The sequence below is a fragment of the Emydura macquarii genome, unplaced genomic scaffold, assembly GCF_026122565.2.
Source record: "Emydura macquarii macquarii isolate MOO-44397 ecotype Brisbane River unplaced genomic scaffold, CSIRO-AGI_Emac_v2 contig_1230, whole genome shotgun sequence".
Lineage (NCBI taxonomy): Eukaryota > Metazoa > Chordata > Testudines > Chelidae > Emydura > Emydura macquarii.
Window position 1 is genome coordinate 17549256 of NW_027131367.1, and position 16402 is coordinate 17565657.

A 16402-nucleotide genomic window follows, 5' to 3' on the forward strand; every position below is an offset into this window, starting at 1 on the left:
TTAAGCTTCCAGAAAGCATTTATCGTTATTTCTCTTGTAACCATTTCTGACTTTAATACCTTATATTTGTACTCACTTAAAACCTCTTTCTTTGTAGTTAAATAAACTTGTTTTATTTTTAATCTAAACTAATCCAGTCTTGTGTTTAAACTGAACCGTTTGGTAACTCCAGTTAAAGTAGCAATCTGTTGAATATTGACCCTTTACAGGGGCAATGGATCTCTAATATCTGAACTGTCCAGGAAAGGATTGGACAGTGAAGAAGACACATTTTTGGGAAAATTCAAGACTGAGAATGTGTTGGGGTCACCCTGCAAGTCATAATCAAGGCTGGTGGAAGCCAGAGTGTGACAAGAATGTTGCTGACAGGCTGCTGGGGTCAAAGCAGCTAGAGCAGAGCTGGAGCTATACACAGACACTCAGGGTGGATTTGCATGCTCTTTGACTGTTTGTGAGCAGCCCAAGTTGGAGCTCCAACAACAGCAACATTGTGAGGCACCCAAAGCTGTGGGGTACGTGGTGATGACCCTTTACTAGTCTGGATTGCATCCCGGAATGTGACAATAGCTCAATCCCAACTTGTGAATATGGATATTTCAGCAACTCTGTTGCAGTTAGGAATTGCATCTAACAACTGCTATAAATAAATGTGGATAAACTCCTCTTCTCTTTGTATACGATTACTTAAACATGTTGGCATAGCTCATTATATAAGGCTTGCTTCACATCTTTCAGAGTGGTAAGAGCGTAATTACCCCCAATGGTTTGCACTGAGCTGACTCTTAAATGTTATTGTTTTCAGCTCGTTTTACAGTACAAGTTAAGTAGATACAAATTAAGAGGAAAGTAGGGAATGAGTACCAGTCTTCCACCCATTTAGGCAGAAAAAAATGGCACGAGTTGTAATGCATCATCTGCAGACAAAGACTTGTCAGCAACCTTGGGAAAGCCCATGCCTCCGCAGAATTTACAATGCTCCTGAGACATTTTCAGTTAACCCTGAGAAGTTTTTAACATACCCAATTTTACGCACACACTTCTACTTATGCAGGTGTTCTCAATATAATTCTTCCCTATAAAAGCACTAAAGAAGCATGCTAAAGCCTGAAATTCTGCAGAAAAAAGGTGAACCAAGAGTAAAAGCTAGGCTGCCAATTCTTCACAGCAGGCACTAACCTCATTCTCTCTTGACGTAAAAAGTGGCAGACCAGCAAAGGACTGAAGAGACCATGTATTCCAAATTTTCAACTGGGCAGCCCAATTACTTTAAATGCTTTCTGCTCTGGAAATATATTATTGAGGTTCAGGTTTCCACTTTTTGTTAATCCAGGTCCAATTACATTTAATCCATGCCACAAAGTTCCTCATTTCTGTCAAATGCCTTCTCCATCCACTATTAACCATCATTTGTTTTTATAATAAATTTATTATTAACTACATTTGGGCCTAATTCTTCCCCAAACCAACAGTTATAATTTAATAATTTTCAACTTGCTATTTTTAAGAGGTTTGTTTTTTTTTGTTTTTTTTTTTGCTTCAGTTAATCTTCTACCTCAGCAATAGTTAAATAGAACTGAAGGTTGTTTCTACAGTAGAGCTGATACTTTTTTTTTTTTTTTTAACAAAAATATCAAAAGATTTTTTTCAATTTTTACAAAAAAAAAAGTCATGACTTTTTAAAAATTCCCAAGATTTTATCACAAACTTTATCAAAAGTATTACTGAAATGGTTCTGAATATTTTTCTATACTGAAAAATGGGTGTTCAGTAAACGTGAACTTTCAACAACCTTATTGATGTGGGGGGCGGGGGGGGGGAGAACAAATTAATGAAAAACTTTGAAGACAAAATATGATTCAATTTCAAATCCTTCTAAATAAAATGAATGCTAAAATTTCTCAGGGAACACGTTTTTCATTTTTCAGTCAGCTCTAGACTAAAATATTCTGCAGACATTAACAGGTACATTTCTAAATAACTTTTTTCTTGCTAGCATTTATCACAGTTCCTACTCTAAATCCTTAGCAAAATACAACAGGCAAATATAGCTTTCGCTATATCAGTACAGGAAGGGGAATAAGCTAGACTGGCATAAAGCACTTTTATACAAATATAATTGTTCAATAGGCGGATTGTACTGGTATAACTAATTCAATAACAAAACTCACATCTCTAACCAAAAAACTTACACCAGTACAAGATCTGTGGGTAGACCAGCCTAATACACAGAGTAAGAGTTGTCAGCATGGAACAAAAGCTTCACGTGCCACTCTCTCTCTCCATTAAATTTGCTTACTCAGTAACATTTACAAAATTTCAAAATTCTTGCAGTTCCATCCTCTGCTGCTGAGCTGCTCATTGTTTTCCAGCAGTGGAGGACTAATAGGAATTTATTTTGAACCTTACACACAGCCAAAAAAAATGCACTCAGGAGAGCCTTGAATTGGTCTATGAATTTCAGTATATGCTGGGCACAGCATTCATACCATAAATCAGAAACCATAAGAATCTCTCACACAGTAATAATCTAACCAAGATATTTAAACAGATTTGATCCCTCATACATTAAGGGCAATTGAACAAACCACTGTTCAAGAAGAAACTTCTCCTAAACATTTCCTTTATTTATCCCCTCTCCATTTTAATTTAATTTAGGGCCTTTAGCCTTTAATCCTTTTGAGGAAAGCTGCCTGCCCTCAAAGTGCATGTATGATCGACTCAAGCTCAAAATTCAATGTTAAATATATATTTGGAAATGAAGGCCTTCCTGCTGCCTGTTCATACAGAATCGTTCTCACTGTGGGTTTGGGGATCTGCCACTCTCTCCATCCCTTCTTTACCATTAACCTGTTTAATTCTCTTTCCCATTTCCCTCCCTACCTTATTCATTCTCCTCCCCCACTTTTATTGTCCCTCCATACTCTCTCAGCCCACTTCTTACCATCACCTGTTCCCACTTTTCTCCTCTTTTACAGTTTTCTACACCTCACAAATATCCTCTGCCACCTTCTACTCAACTGAAATCCCTCAGTACCTTCCCGAGCCTCTTCAGTCTTCCACCTTCTCCCACCATCCCCTTGCAGCCTTCTTAGTCTCCTTCTTCCCTTCACATTCCTCTCTACCACTAATACTCCATCCTGCCCCCCACCCTGCACTTCCCTGCATTCCTATTACTCCTTCATGCCCTCCATGTTCTCCTGCACTTCCTGTCTCCTCCTGCACCTCTTCAGTCTCAGAGTTCCCTATCCAGTCCCTTAATTCTGGGAAGGCAGCCTGGATTCTCTCCAGTCAAAAATAGTGGGAGATGGCAGTCATCTTTACTAGAGGCAGCCTCAATGCTATATTCAAATACTGTAGGGAAATGGTGGCCATCTCAATGGAGGGAAGTTCTGTTTCAGCTCCACTGAAGGTAATGGGACAAGGCAGACATCCTGAATAAAGGAAAAATTGTGATTTTGAAGCCAGGAATCATGAGACCATGTGAAACTTTAAAAATAACACATTAAATATTAATATTGCAAGATTTGTGGTAAAATCAAAAAGTTGGCATCATGTATGACATTGTTCACATTTCAGCAAATGAATGAATCTTTCACACATAGGTAAAACCTACAAAGACTTTAGATCCCAAAATGTGATTCTCTAACTAGATCAGAGAAGACTTAATTCAAGATAAGACAGACTGTGGCACCCTGGGATCAGCAGTATCTAAGGGCTGTACTTATATATTAAAAATAAAGGCACATGTAATCTAAATTTTACACAAATTCAATGTGGTTTTGGAGCTCCTGGCAAAATAACAACATAGCCCTCAGATGCACAAGGTATGGGAGGCCCCTCCAATGAGCAATGGAGCCAGACAATTAATTATTAAAAACAGATATTTTTGTTTCTCTGCTCTCTCTCTCATGCATGTGTGTGTAATAAACACACACTACACACATAGTGTTTCAGCAAAAGATATCACATGACCTACATTGTCCATGACTATTGTCTGGCATATGAGAAAGGGAAACTGATTTTCAAATATTTAAATACTGTGGCTGGAGTTCATTATGCAAAAAGTATAAAATATGATGAAAGTCTATATAACCACCATATTGCGGCACGATATTCATGGATCCACAGTAACAGAATGATTGTTAGATGTGGTTGTTGGCATGTAAAGGCCATACTGAATATACATTTAATTACAAAGCTGTCTAAATAGGGATGTTTTTCATTTGTGATGTTCGATTAAACGAAGAACAGACTCAAGCTAACATGATAGCTTTGAAAATCCACTGTGGTTTTTCAAAAACACTAAATTAAAAAAAACTGTATATGGGGGCTGCTTAATAGAAAGCAAAGGCACAGATGAATTCCAGTATATCCAGAATGATTTATGTGTAAATGCCCAACTGATGAAAGCTGTCATAAGAACTCTGCTTTCATCAGCAATGAGAGTATTTCCTTCTCTGCCCTACAGAATATAAAAAGGAATCAGTCTGTTTCTTATGCCTTTTCCACTCTTTCAACACTTTGGAACAACACATTTACATAACCACTGCTTTAGTCTCCAACCATTAACTCCAAATTAGGATTTCTAAAACCTCATAGATTATTTAAAATCTCTAATATTCATTTGCCTGGTGAAACATGGTTATTTGTTACTTATGATACTACTGGATATCCTTAGTATGAGAAATAGCAGAAACATTCTCAGGCTTGGTCTACACTTATCTCTGCGATCCAGCGGCAGTTGACAGGAGTTACGCAAAGTACGCAAAGAACTTGCATAACTCCCATCAACGGCTGTGCTTCTCTTCTGCGCGCCATCTTCATTGCACTGCAGCGATGGGAACCACGTTCCCATTGACAGAGCACTACGCCACTTGTGGGGGTGGATTAATAATGTTGACTTTTGGATCGACTGAGCGGGTCTTCACTGACCGCTCAGTCGATCCAGATAAGTCAATCTGATGGCGGCGACTTTGCCGCCCTCAGTGTAGACATAGCCTCAATATACCTGTAGGCTAGATAAAGAGAGAAAGGTCAAAGAAGTGTGGTCTGTCTCTGACATATAGCAAAACTGATTACTGAAGATCAAGCACATTTAATTAAGGTTGTAGTAGCCAGAATGCTAAACTAGAGACAACTTTATAAAAATGCAAATCAAGGTTGTTTTAATTTAGATTACCACAAACTGACAGTGGGCATTTTTTCCAAATTCCTTATGTATCCCTTAGATATACCAGCTCTGCTGAATTATCCCTGGTCTTAAAAAACAAAACAACCTTCTTCCCCCCTCCCCCCCCGCCCCCCCCAAAAAAAATAAAAAAAAAAAACATACCAAAAGCTTTATAGCTGGAAATAGTTATGTTAAGACTTGTTTACACTAGAAAGTTTTGACGCTTTAACAGTGATGGTGTTAGGCATAAATAGACTAAGCAATTGCTTAGGGCACCAAGCGGATCCAGGGTGGCCCAATTTAGTATTACCCTCCAAACAGACTTTTAACAAGTGTGTTAGTAGGTATTGTGTTGGTTTGTTTTCTGATTTGTGGAAATAATGCATTAGTATTTTTAGGGGATCAGTGAGGGGTAAGAGGAGGCCCCCAAAATATTCCTGCTTAGGATCCCAATTGGCTAGCACCATTTCTAGGCTTTAACTAGTTAAAACAGCAACAACAAAACAAAAAACCCAAAAAAACCCTAGTCTGGATGCAGGCCTTGTCTACACTACAAAGAGTTTGCCAGTATAGCTATCCAGGAATACCCTCCTAGTGGAGACCATGGTCCATCTAGCCCAGTATGCTTGTCTTCCGACAGTGGTCAATGCCAGGTGCTTCAGAGGGAATGAATAAAAGAGGTAATCATCAAGTGATCCACCCCGTCGGCCATTCCAGCTTCTGGCAAAGAGCAATCCCTGCCTATCCAGGGTAACAGCCATTGATGGACCCATCCTCCACGAATTTATGTAGTTCTTTCTTGAACCCCGTTAGTCTTGGCCTTCACAATATCCTCTGGCAAGGAGTTCCACAGGTTGACTGTGCGTGGTGTGAAGAAATACTTATTTGTTCGTTTTAAAATTGCTGCCTATTAATTTCATTTGGTGACCCTTAGTTTTTGTGTTATGAGAAGGAGTAAATAACACTTCCTTATTTACTTTCTCCACACTAGTCATGATTTTATAAATCTCTATGGTATCCCACCCTAGTCATCTCTTTTCCAAGCTGAAAAATCCCATTCTTATTGATCTCATATGGAAGCTTTTCCATACCCCTAATTATTTTTGTTGCCCTTTTCTGTACCTTTTCCCATTCCGATTTTTTTTTTTTTTTTTTTTTTTTGAGATGGGGTGACCAGATCTGCATGCAGTATTCAAGATGTGGGCATACCATGGATTTACAAAGAGGCAATATGATATTTTCTGTCTCCTTATCTATCCCTTTCCTAATAAATTCCTAATATTCTATTAGCTTTTTTGACTGCCGCTGCACATTGAATGGATGTTTCAGAGAACTATCCACAATGACTCCAAGATCTCTTTCTTGAGTGGTAACAGTTAATTTAGACCCCCATCATTTTATATATATAGTTGGGATTATGTTTTCCAATGTGCATTACTTTGCATTTATCAGTATGGAATTTCATCTGCCATTTAGTTGCCCAGTCACCCAATAACTCTGCATAGTCCACTTTGGATTACCTAGTTTGAGTAGTTTTGTATCATCTAAAAATTTTGCCACTTCACTGTTTGCCCTTTTTCTAGCTCATTTATGAATATGTTGAACAGTACTGGTCTTGGGTGAATACCATCAGGTCCTGGTGATTTATTACTGTTTAATTTATCAATTTGTTCCTCTAATCCCACCTCTATCTGAGACGCTTCCTCAGATTTTTCATCTAAAAAGAATGGCTCAGGTTTGGGAATCTCCCTCACATCCTCAGTCGTGAAGACCGATGCAAAGAATTCATTTGGTTTCTCTGCAATAGCCTTATTTTCCTTGAGTGCTCCTTCAGCATCTTAATCATCCAGTGGCCCCACTGGTTATTTAGTAGACTTCCTGTTTCTACTGTACTTAAAAAAAAAAAAAAAAAAAAAAAAAAAAAAAATCTGGGTTTTTTTTAGTCTTTGCCTAGCTGTTCTTCAAATTCTTTTTTGGCCTTCCTAACTATATTTTTACACTTCACCTGCCAGAGTTTAGGTTCCTTTCTATTTTCCTCTATAGTATTTAAGTTCAACTTTTTAAAGGATGTCTTCTTGCCCCTCACTGCTTCTTTTACTTTGTTGTTTAGACACAGCAGCACTTCTTTGGTCCTCTTACTATGTTTGTTTACACACACACACACACACACACACACACACACACACGCGCACGCACCAGCAAAAGAGTTTCTTTGCCAGCTTACACCAATTCCCGCAATGAAATAAGCTACTCCAGCAAAAGAACTTTTTGCCACTATGACTGCATCTACAGTGAGGCATTTGCTGGCGTAGCTGATGGTTAGGGGGGGTGATTTTTTTGCACACTGCTAACCAACATAACTATGGCAGAAAAACTTAAGTGTATACCAAACCGTAGTTATATCACTATAAAAGTGCTTATATCTATGTAGCTTATGGTTTCAGTAAGTGAAACAAGCAGTACTGGTATAACTGCATCCACACTAGTATTTGCATTGGCATAATTACCAACTAAAAATTCATACTCCTAACTGACATAGGGATAATGGGTTTATAACTTTTTGAGAATATATGAGGCCATAATTTCTGAAATAGTCAGAAACCACACAATTTACACTACCTATATTTTTAAATACATATTGCCTTTAAACTCTGTGTAGCTCAGATTTTATAGTAGCTTGAAAAGTACAAACAGCTTTCATCCTACACCCTAGTGAACAATTTGGTCAACTTTCCAGTTACACAAGGAATAATTTCCAGAGGGGTAGCCGTGTTGGTCTGTATACAGCAAAAACAACAAGAGTCCTTTACCACTTTAAAGACTAACAAATTTAATTTCTGCAGGCATAAGTTTTTGTGATATAAGGAATAGAAATCACATAGAAGGTATATATATACATCCAAGGGTAAGGAACAACAATGGGGAAGGTAGGTGTTAGCAAAGTCCATTCAGTTAGAGTAGTTGAGGCCTATTCACAACCATTGATTAGGAGGTGAGAATGTGTGAACAGTGACAATTACTTCTTGTGATGAGATAACCATTCCAAGTCCCTATTTAGACCCAGTTTAATTGTGTCAAGTTTGCAGATGAGTTCCAGTTCTGCAGTTTCTCTTTGAAGTCTGTTTTTGAAGTTTTTTTTTTTAGAAGTATGGCAACTTGCAAGTCAGCTACAGAGTGTCCTGGGAGATTGAAGTGCTCTCCGACTGGTTTATGGATGTTACCATTTTTTATGTCTGATTTGTGTCCATTTATTCTTTTGCATAGTGACAGTCCAGTTTGACCAATGTACATGGCAGAGGGGAATTGCTGGCACATGATGGCATATATTACATTAGGAGATGTGCAGGTGAATGAGCACCTTATGGTGTGGCTGATGTGGTTAGGACCTGTGATGGTGTCACTAGAGTCGATGTGTGGGCAGAGCTGGCAACAGGGTTTGTTGCAGGGATACGTTCCTGGGTTAGTGTTCTTCTTGTATGGTGTATGGTTGCTGGTGAGTATTTCCTTCAGGTTGGGGGGCTGTCTGCAAGCCAGGATAGGTCTGCCTCCCACAGCTTGAAAGAGTGAGGGATCATCTGCTAGGATAGACTGTAGATCCTTAATGATGTGTTGGAGAGATTTTAGCTGGGGGCTGTAGGTGTTGGCCAGTGGTGTTCTGTTGTTTTCTTTGTTGGGTCTGTCCTGTAGTAGGTGACTTCTGGGTACCTGTCTGGATCTGTCAATTTGTTTCTTCACCTCTCCAGGTGGATATAGTAGTTTTAAGAATGTTTTATGAAGATCCTGTAGGTGTTTCTCTCTGTCTGAGGGATCGCAGCAAATCCGGTTGTATCTTAAGGCTTGGCTGTAGACAATGGCTCGTGTAATGTGTCCAGGGTGGAAGTTGGAGGCATGAAGACATGTATTGCGGTCAGCTGGTTTTTGGTATAGGGTGGTATTAATGTGACCATCCTTTATTTGTATTGTAGTGTCCAGGAAGTGGACTTCTTATGTGGACTGGTCCAGGCTGAAGTTGATAGTGAGGTGAAAATTATTAAAATCCTGGTAGAATTCTTTGAGGGAATCTTTCCCATGTGGCATCTCCAGTTTAAGGTAGAGGAGGGAGAATACTGGTTCAAACAAGCAATTTATAAAGTTTTATTTTTCATTTTTTAATTTAAATGTTGAAAAATTAGTTGCATCACTTTTAAAGTTATCTCGAAGGCTGACACTATGACTCAGCTGATTCCTATATTTATGTTACCTTGGCATCATTACTGGGCAACATTTTCACACTTTAGTTGTTCTTGAGTAATACTTTTCAGTGTATTAAGCATAAAAACAGGATTTTCTGCAAACTGAGAAATGCACGTCTTTTCTTTCCAAGACACATTCTCCATCAGCATTTGACTATGGTTCTGCCCCTTCCACAAGTTTCTAGAATCGCAGCAGGTCTAGCTTTTTTTTCTTCTCAAATTTTGGGAACTCACATTCCTCCATGTGGCCAACTTAGTATTTATTGCTCCACCTGAACATTAGCTCTGCTTTGGTGGGAAGGGGAAGAGAGATTCTGACATCCAGTTACAGACACCTCAGTTAGTAAAATCTGAGATTCCCCCACTAAAATAAATGAATTTTGTGTTCTCCTCTCGTAATCAATGAAATATGAGCTCTCCCCATAGCCTCATCACTGGATTCTGGGCTCTTTCTCCTTTTCCCAAAACTGTGAATAGTGGACCATCCTGCTCTTTATAGAGCCCCTCTAGGAAAAACACTCTGCTTCTCCTTCCTTCTCCTCCGCCTCTTAAACCAGCAGCTGCTTCACTGCTCCTTCCCTAATGCAAAGGCACACTGACTCCTGCCATTCTGCTTCTTTCTTCCCCTCTTCTCTTCAGAGAAGGAGCCAGTGGTTCCTCAGGTCCACTGAGTCCATTCACTTGAACAAGTTTCTGCTCACCCCAGTTAAGCAGACAAGAGGTTTTCTTCAAGCCTTTCTCTTATTTAGCTAGTTTCTATTCAATATCTGTGAATAAGTCAACTTTTGGTGTGTAACTTTACATCACTGCCTGCCAGGACACGTCCAGGTAACATGTTCAGGTCTGTCTCAAACATGTTGAGGATGGGAGACAAAAAGGCAGCTGATGCAGAGTAACTCAAATGGAAACAAAGATTACCTCATGGTTTAACCCATGAAGATTTATAATTGTGGTTTTTTTCTAAACACTGTTTGTAAAAGAAACTGATGTGTATGCACTGACTAGAGGATGACATAATATTAAGTGTCAGTAGAGACCTGAGACATTTGGACTTTAATTAAAAAAAAAAACCCATGGTTATAAAGGCCCACAGCCAAACATTTTGTGGCACAGAAAAGAGTGACAAGTTTAGGAGGTAGGAGAGTAAGGACTTTTTTACCATACTGAAAATGCAGGTAATATTTCAGTACTCCATAACTATGCTTAATGGCACTCTAGCAATGCTTTCCATACTATATGCATAAACAATTATTTGTATCCACCTGCTATTTTTACTATTTTCAATTTCTGCAAAGTTGTTCATAAGATACTGTATTCTTTCATTTAAGCCAAACAAAAGAGGTATCTGGCTTATCTAGGGCACAGAAAAGTGAATAACTGTTTGGGAATAAGGAAATCAAGTCTGAGGAAAACTGATGTCTCGTTATTTATATAACGACAGATGAGGAACGGCAAAGGCCATTGAAGAGATGGAAAGAATCAAATGGTATACAGGATACGGTTCTTTACAGGCGAATTGTCCGATACAAAATATTGAAGTTCATCTATTATTTTCCAAACCAAGAGGTTGAAACAATACTTTGATCTAGCAGCATTTGAAAATTTTTCTTCCACATAATTCTAAAAAGTCAACCACATTGCAATATAGTTGTGGTAGCTATCAGATAAACACATTAATTTGTCCATAGTAAGCATTAACTATATTTTGTGCATCCATTTGCATTCAGCCTGTGGTATTTCTCCTTTTCAAGGTACAGCAATTATGTTTTGGCAGCTAAAATTAGATGAATACAAAGGCCCTGAATTTCAATGGCAGTTGAATATACAGTCTGGTATTAGCATAACTCTTGCCTTAGCATCTATGTGGCACATCTCATCCATAAACCTCAAAGCATTCTTCAAATGAGGGTTATTTAATTATCCCCATATTTATCCCCATTTTATAGATAAACCAAGTGAGTCAAAGAGTGACGAAATCACTCACCTAAGGTGATTTGCAGTGTTTTTGTAGTCTGAAGAAGAGCTCTGTGTAGCTTGAAAGCTTCTCTCTCTCACCAACAGAAGTTGATCAAATAAAAGAAACTACCTCATCCACCTTGTCACCTAAGATTACGCAGACAGTCCATCACAGAGCTGGAAATAGAATCTACATCTACTGACTCCTAGTCTAGGTCCCTATCCACTGGATCAATAAATGAAAACTGGTCTAAGCTTTTAAGCCATTTCATACAAAATATAGGCACAAATGGTGCCCCCTACTTTGAGTCATGCCGTAATCCAAGCATGAAGGACAGGAGTTCATGAAAATGTTTAGATTGTAAACTATTCAAGTTTTTTAGTAAGTTTTACTTAAATCTTGTAACTCCAGTAAAACACTAGAACATCTAAATAAACTGCCATTTTATATGCTTTCCAGTAAAAAGAAGTGTGACTTCAATTTTCAAGTGAGCCCCCCCCCACTGTGTGGAAGTTCATACGGTCACATGTTCTAAAGCTGCTCTTGCTTCCAACACAGTACTAAGAATAAATAGGAGGAGGAGATTTTTAAAAACAGGATACAGCTATGGTAGATAAATTCTCTTAATTTTGCCAGCTCTAACCACACTGAAAGATCTGACAAAGCGGGTTGCAGCCCACGAAAGCTTATGCCTGCAGAAATTAAATTTGTTAGTCTTTAAAGTGCTACAGGACTCTCGTTTTTGCTGTACACAGACTAACACGGCTACCCCCTGGAAACTTTTCACTGAAACAAAGCTATTTTATTCAGCAAATCCATGTCTAAGAGTAATGTAGTTACCAGACTACCTCAGCTCTCAAGATAAAGTATATGGATGACCTTACAGTGATGAGCGCCACATAAATACAGTGGAACCACAATTATCCGATCTAATTGGAATCAGGGACACATTAGATAACCAAAAAATCAGATAAACCAGAAAATGGGCGACGGGGCTCCCACTGTCAACCTCAGGCTGCTGGTGGTTCGGGTAATATAGAGAGCTGGATAATGGAGGCTTGGTTAAAAAGGGTTCTACAGTACCTAGATTGAAAGTTGGGCTTTTAAATGCTATCTTATGTTAATATCTACTTTGCACATCACTAAGCTGCTCTAATAAGGACATTAGACATTGGAAAGCCCTGAGGAAAGGTGTGAGGACCAGGGGCCCAGAGCTGGGAGGCTCAAGAACCTCTTGTGCAGAAACTGGACTATTGTATCTTGGGTTTTTGTTACTGTGGAAGGGGTGAACTAAATCTTGACCTGGTCAGAGGGCCAAGTTACAGGGAAAGAGACCACCGCAGTAATGGAATGCCATGTGGGTGGTGCCATACAGGGGAGAGAGCTGGTATCAAATTTAGCCAGGTGGAGATGCTCCTGCAGTGTGAACACCCTTCAAAATGCTAAACTGATCAACATCAGCAGCAATGGAATCCAGTAACTCTACCCACAGACAAGGAACAGAAGAAGTTGCTGCACTAGGAGAGAGAGAAGCTTTAAGTGAGCCATAGATTATTCAAACTACACACACACTGCTGACTAAGTAGTAGATGAGCACACATCCAAGGTCATGAAAAATCTTTCCTTTGTGCCAATCCCAGCTTTACTGACATACATCACTGTTGCAGGTCCAGACAGGCAGAATTAAACAGGGCAAAACATGAACACACATTTATCTACTACACAGTATATTTCCTGTTAGGAAGAAATGTATACACTGAAATTTGCCAACACTGAATAAAAAACAATAATTCATTTTCGAGCTCAGTTGTTCATGGGCCCCTTTTGAACAAATTGTGTGTGGCAATGTTGCAGTATGGAGTCATGCCTGAAAGAATTAAATTCAGACAACTATATTCAGTACATCTGATGCTTGAACATTTGTTTACAATTTTCCCAGAGATAAATGAACAGTACTACGAGTAGGGCCCTACCAAATTCACAGCCATGAAAAACACGTAATGGATTGTGAAAGCTCATCTCTCCAATGAAATCTTGTGTCCAGCTGGGGGCTCTTACACTGCACAGGCTCCAGCTGCTAGTCCTGGCTGGGGATGAGGAGGGATGGGACTTCCTCTTCCCCTGCAGAGGCCGCTCCCAGGGTGGGTCAGACCCACTTCTGGGAACCGCCCCTGGCTGCAGGAAGCTCCGTGGCATGAGCTGTCACTGCTATCCTACCTCCTGCCCCAGGTAGTAGGCTGTGGCTCCAGTTGTCACTCCCCAATCCCAGGCAGGAGGCTGCGGCTCCAGCTGTCACCCCCCTACCTCCGGCGGGAGGCTGCTGGGAAAATCGGACTCATAATAACCCACCCTCCAAACCCTGCGACCCTCACTTCTGTGCTGCTGCTGGTGGTGGTGGCGGCGCTGGCTTTAGAGATGGACAACTAGCAGCAGCCTTCCTCTCTGGCTGCCCAGCTCTGAAGGCAGCACACCCACCAGCAGCAGGGCAGAAGTAAGGGTGGCAATCCCACAACACCCCTACAATAGCTGTATAACCCCACGCCCCCACCCTGAATGCCTTTTGGGTTGGGACCCTGATGGTTACAGCACCATAAAATTTCAGATGCAAACATCTGAAAATGTTAAACTGATTAATTTTTAAACCCCCCGGCCATGAAATTGACTAAAATGGACCGTGAATTTGGTAGAGCCCTAATTCTGAACTAATGGATTACTCTGATTCATCCAATCCACTAGCTACTTTAAGGTTACATCAATCATCAAAGATGCATATAACCAACCAAGCTGGAGTTCACTCACATTCATATAATGAGATAATATTGTCTAAGTATGGCTTTAGGCATTACAACTTTTGATCTAAATCCAAACAGCAGCATTAAGCAAATTTTTACTTTTAGATCTGGAAAATACTTGGCAAACCTTGCTGGGGAAATAAAAATTATAATAATATATTCAGTTTAGCCACCTGATAATGTCAAGAATACCATACACACATTTGAGAAAAGGCAAGTAACTGTGCTACAAAAACAGGTTATGACTGACATCGGCACATATTAATAGCCTTTGCTCAGCCAGGGAAACCCTGGGGAGAAAGGCCCTTTTACTCCACTGCCCAGACTGTACTCCAGCCTCAAGGAAGGAACAGCATAGTCCACTTGCTAGATACTAGTAGTCCGTAAGAGTGAGTGGGGAGTGGAAAGGACCATGAACAAGAAAAGCCCTGTCTCTTCTGTCCCAAATCATTTTTTAGAATAGTTGCACTTTCCTACTGCAGAGACTTTGATGCTATCAGACACTGATTTTTCTTGATGTGAATTGTTTTCCTAATTTGTGCTGTGACTATAAAAACAGTTAGGTTATAAGCTACTCTTTAGCAGCAATCATACTAATAAAAATCAAAGTCTAAACACGCATAAGTCCATTCCATAGGGGAGCATGACTGTTCTCAAAAGTGTTTGCCCAGAACAAAAGTTACAGGTTCTACTTACCTTTTCTATTTTTGGTATCTTAATACAAAATTATATTCATTTCTATGCATCAGAACAGAAATACCCCACACAGCCTTCCACATATCTCTATTCAATATGCTCGTAGTACATACTACAAAACAGCAGTCCCACCAACCCCTTAAATTATAAAGAAAGGAATATCGTATTTCACAAGAAAGCTAACAATATGAAGCCTTGGAACACACACAGGTGTGGAGAAGAGCAGGTGCACATCCCAGCACTGAACAGGTTGTTTAGCAGACATTCCTTAACTGAAAATACCACAGTGCTCTCTATTCTAGATTAAGTGTGTTTGGGCAGGAAAGTTCAAAGGTGCTTAACTCTCAGAGAATGATAAATTTTAAGAATGTCTATTTTGTTTCCAGACCTTCTATGGTAAATACCTTTTTGACAGATAAAGTCAATTGACCTTTGCTTTACAGAAATCCCTTGAACACTCCCTTCGAAGCTTTAACATTTTCTCTTGGGAAGTTTATTGCACTGTTGAGTCAATTGTTAGCAAATATTTTTGACAGAGATCCAACTAATTTTTAGAGGCAAAGTTCTTCATGTCAATCACATATGGACAAATAAAACGGATATTTTACATCAACATGTTCATCAAGTTGATCATCTTTAGGAACATATATAAGACCTCCAAATGGCCTTCTACTACTGATCCTAACCATTGAAATACACTTAACATTATGCTTCTAACAACCACACAGTTCATAAAACCTTAATTTCACTGAATACCACAGGAATAAAGAACACTTGTTCTACTGAAATCGACTTTATTTTAGAGCCAGTTATGGGAAAAAAACAAATGTCAATTTAATCATAGGGTTGTGCAACAATTTATATAATAACCATGCATTCTAATTGTTTGAGGAAGTGTAAACATTAACCACAGTTGTTTAAATCATTGTTGTAAATGCTCCTTTGTGGGTTTTCGCATTACATAGTGTGGTACATTAAAAAGTGTTCTAGTTAAAATGATATTCTATTCTAATGCTGGTTTGGAGAAACCTTTGTAACCTATTTGAAACTAATATATTACTGTCAAAATTAGGATTTAGTTTACCTAACAGCAAACAAGCATAGGAAAAAAAATTAATAGCAACTATTATATACAAGGCTCTAGCTAAAGGAAAACTGTATGTTGATCATGCTTAGCTACCACAAGTCCAGTGAAATTTTCCCATCCTTTTAAAGAAATGTATCTGACCACACTGTTTTAGGGGGGGGTTGGTTTTTTTAAAGAGAGAGAAAGAAGTACTCACACTGTTTGGGTGCTGAATGGCAGCTTCACGCTGCAGTCTCACCCTCTGTGGCATCATCACATCATCCTGCAATAAATAGCACACTGTTACTGAACAGAAAAAGGGTCACAGTACAGTACTCAAACACACATTAGAATATATTATTGGATTAACAATCATTTCACTGGCCTGCAAACAAAACTTTTTTTAAAATACAAAGGCAGCAAATATTAAAACCACTTTGACCATTGTTTGGTTTCTTTTTAAATGGATTATGACATACAGACAAAAGG

At 39.1% G+C, this 16402-nt stretch overlaps 1 protein-coding gene across 8 annotated transcripts in view; it reads right to left on the reverse strand.

Annotated features, from left to right (window-relative positions):
- B3GNTL1 (UDP-GlcNAc:betaGal beta-1,3-N-acetylglucosaminyltransferase like 1) overlaps positions 1-16402 on the reverse strand; it is a 261980-nt gene that overhangs the window by 214629 nt on the left and 30949 nt on the right. For all 8 annotated transcript variants that reach the window (XM_067547683.1, XM_067547682.1, XM_067547684.1 and 5 more), the window contains one exon: positions 16131-16196. In XM_067547683.1, the coding sequence (XP_067403784.1) occupies positions 16131-16196 (66 nt within the window). The remainder of the gene's footprint in view (positions 1-16130; positions 16197-16402) is intronic.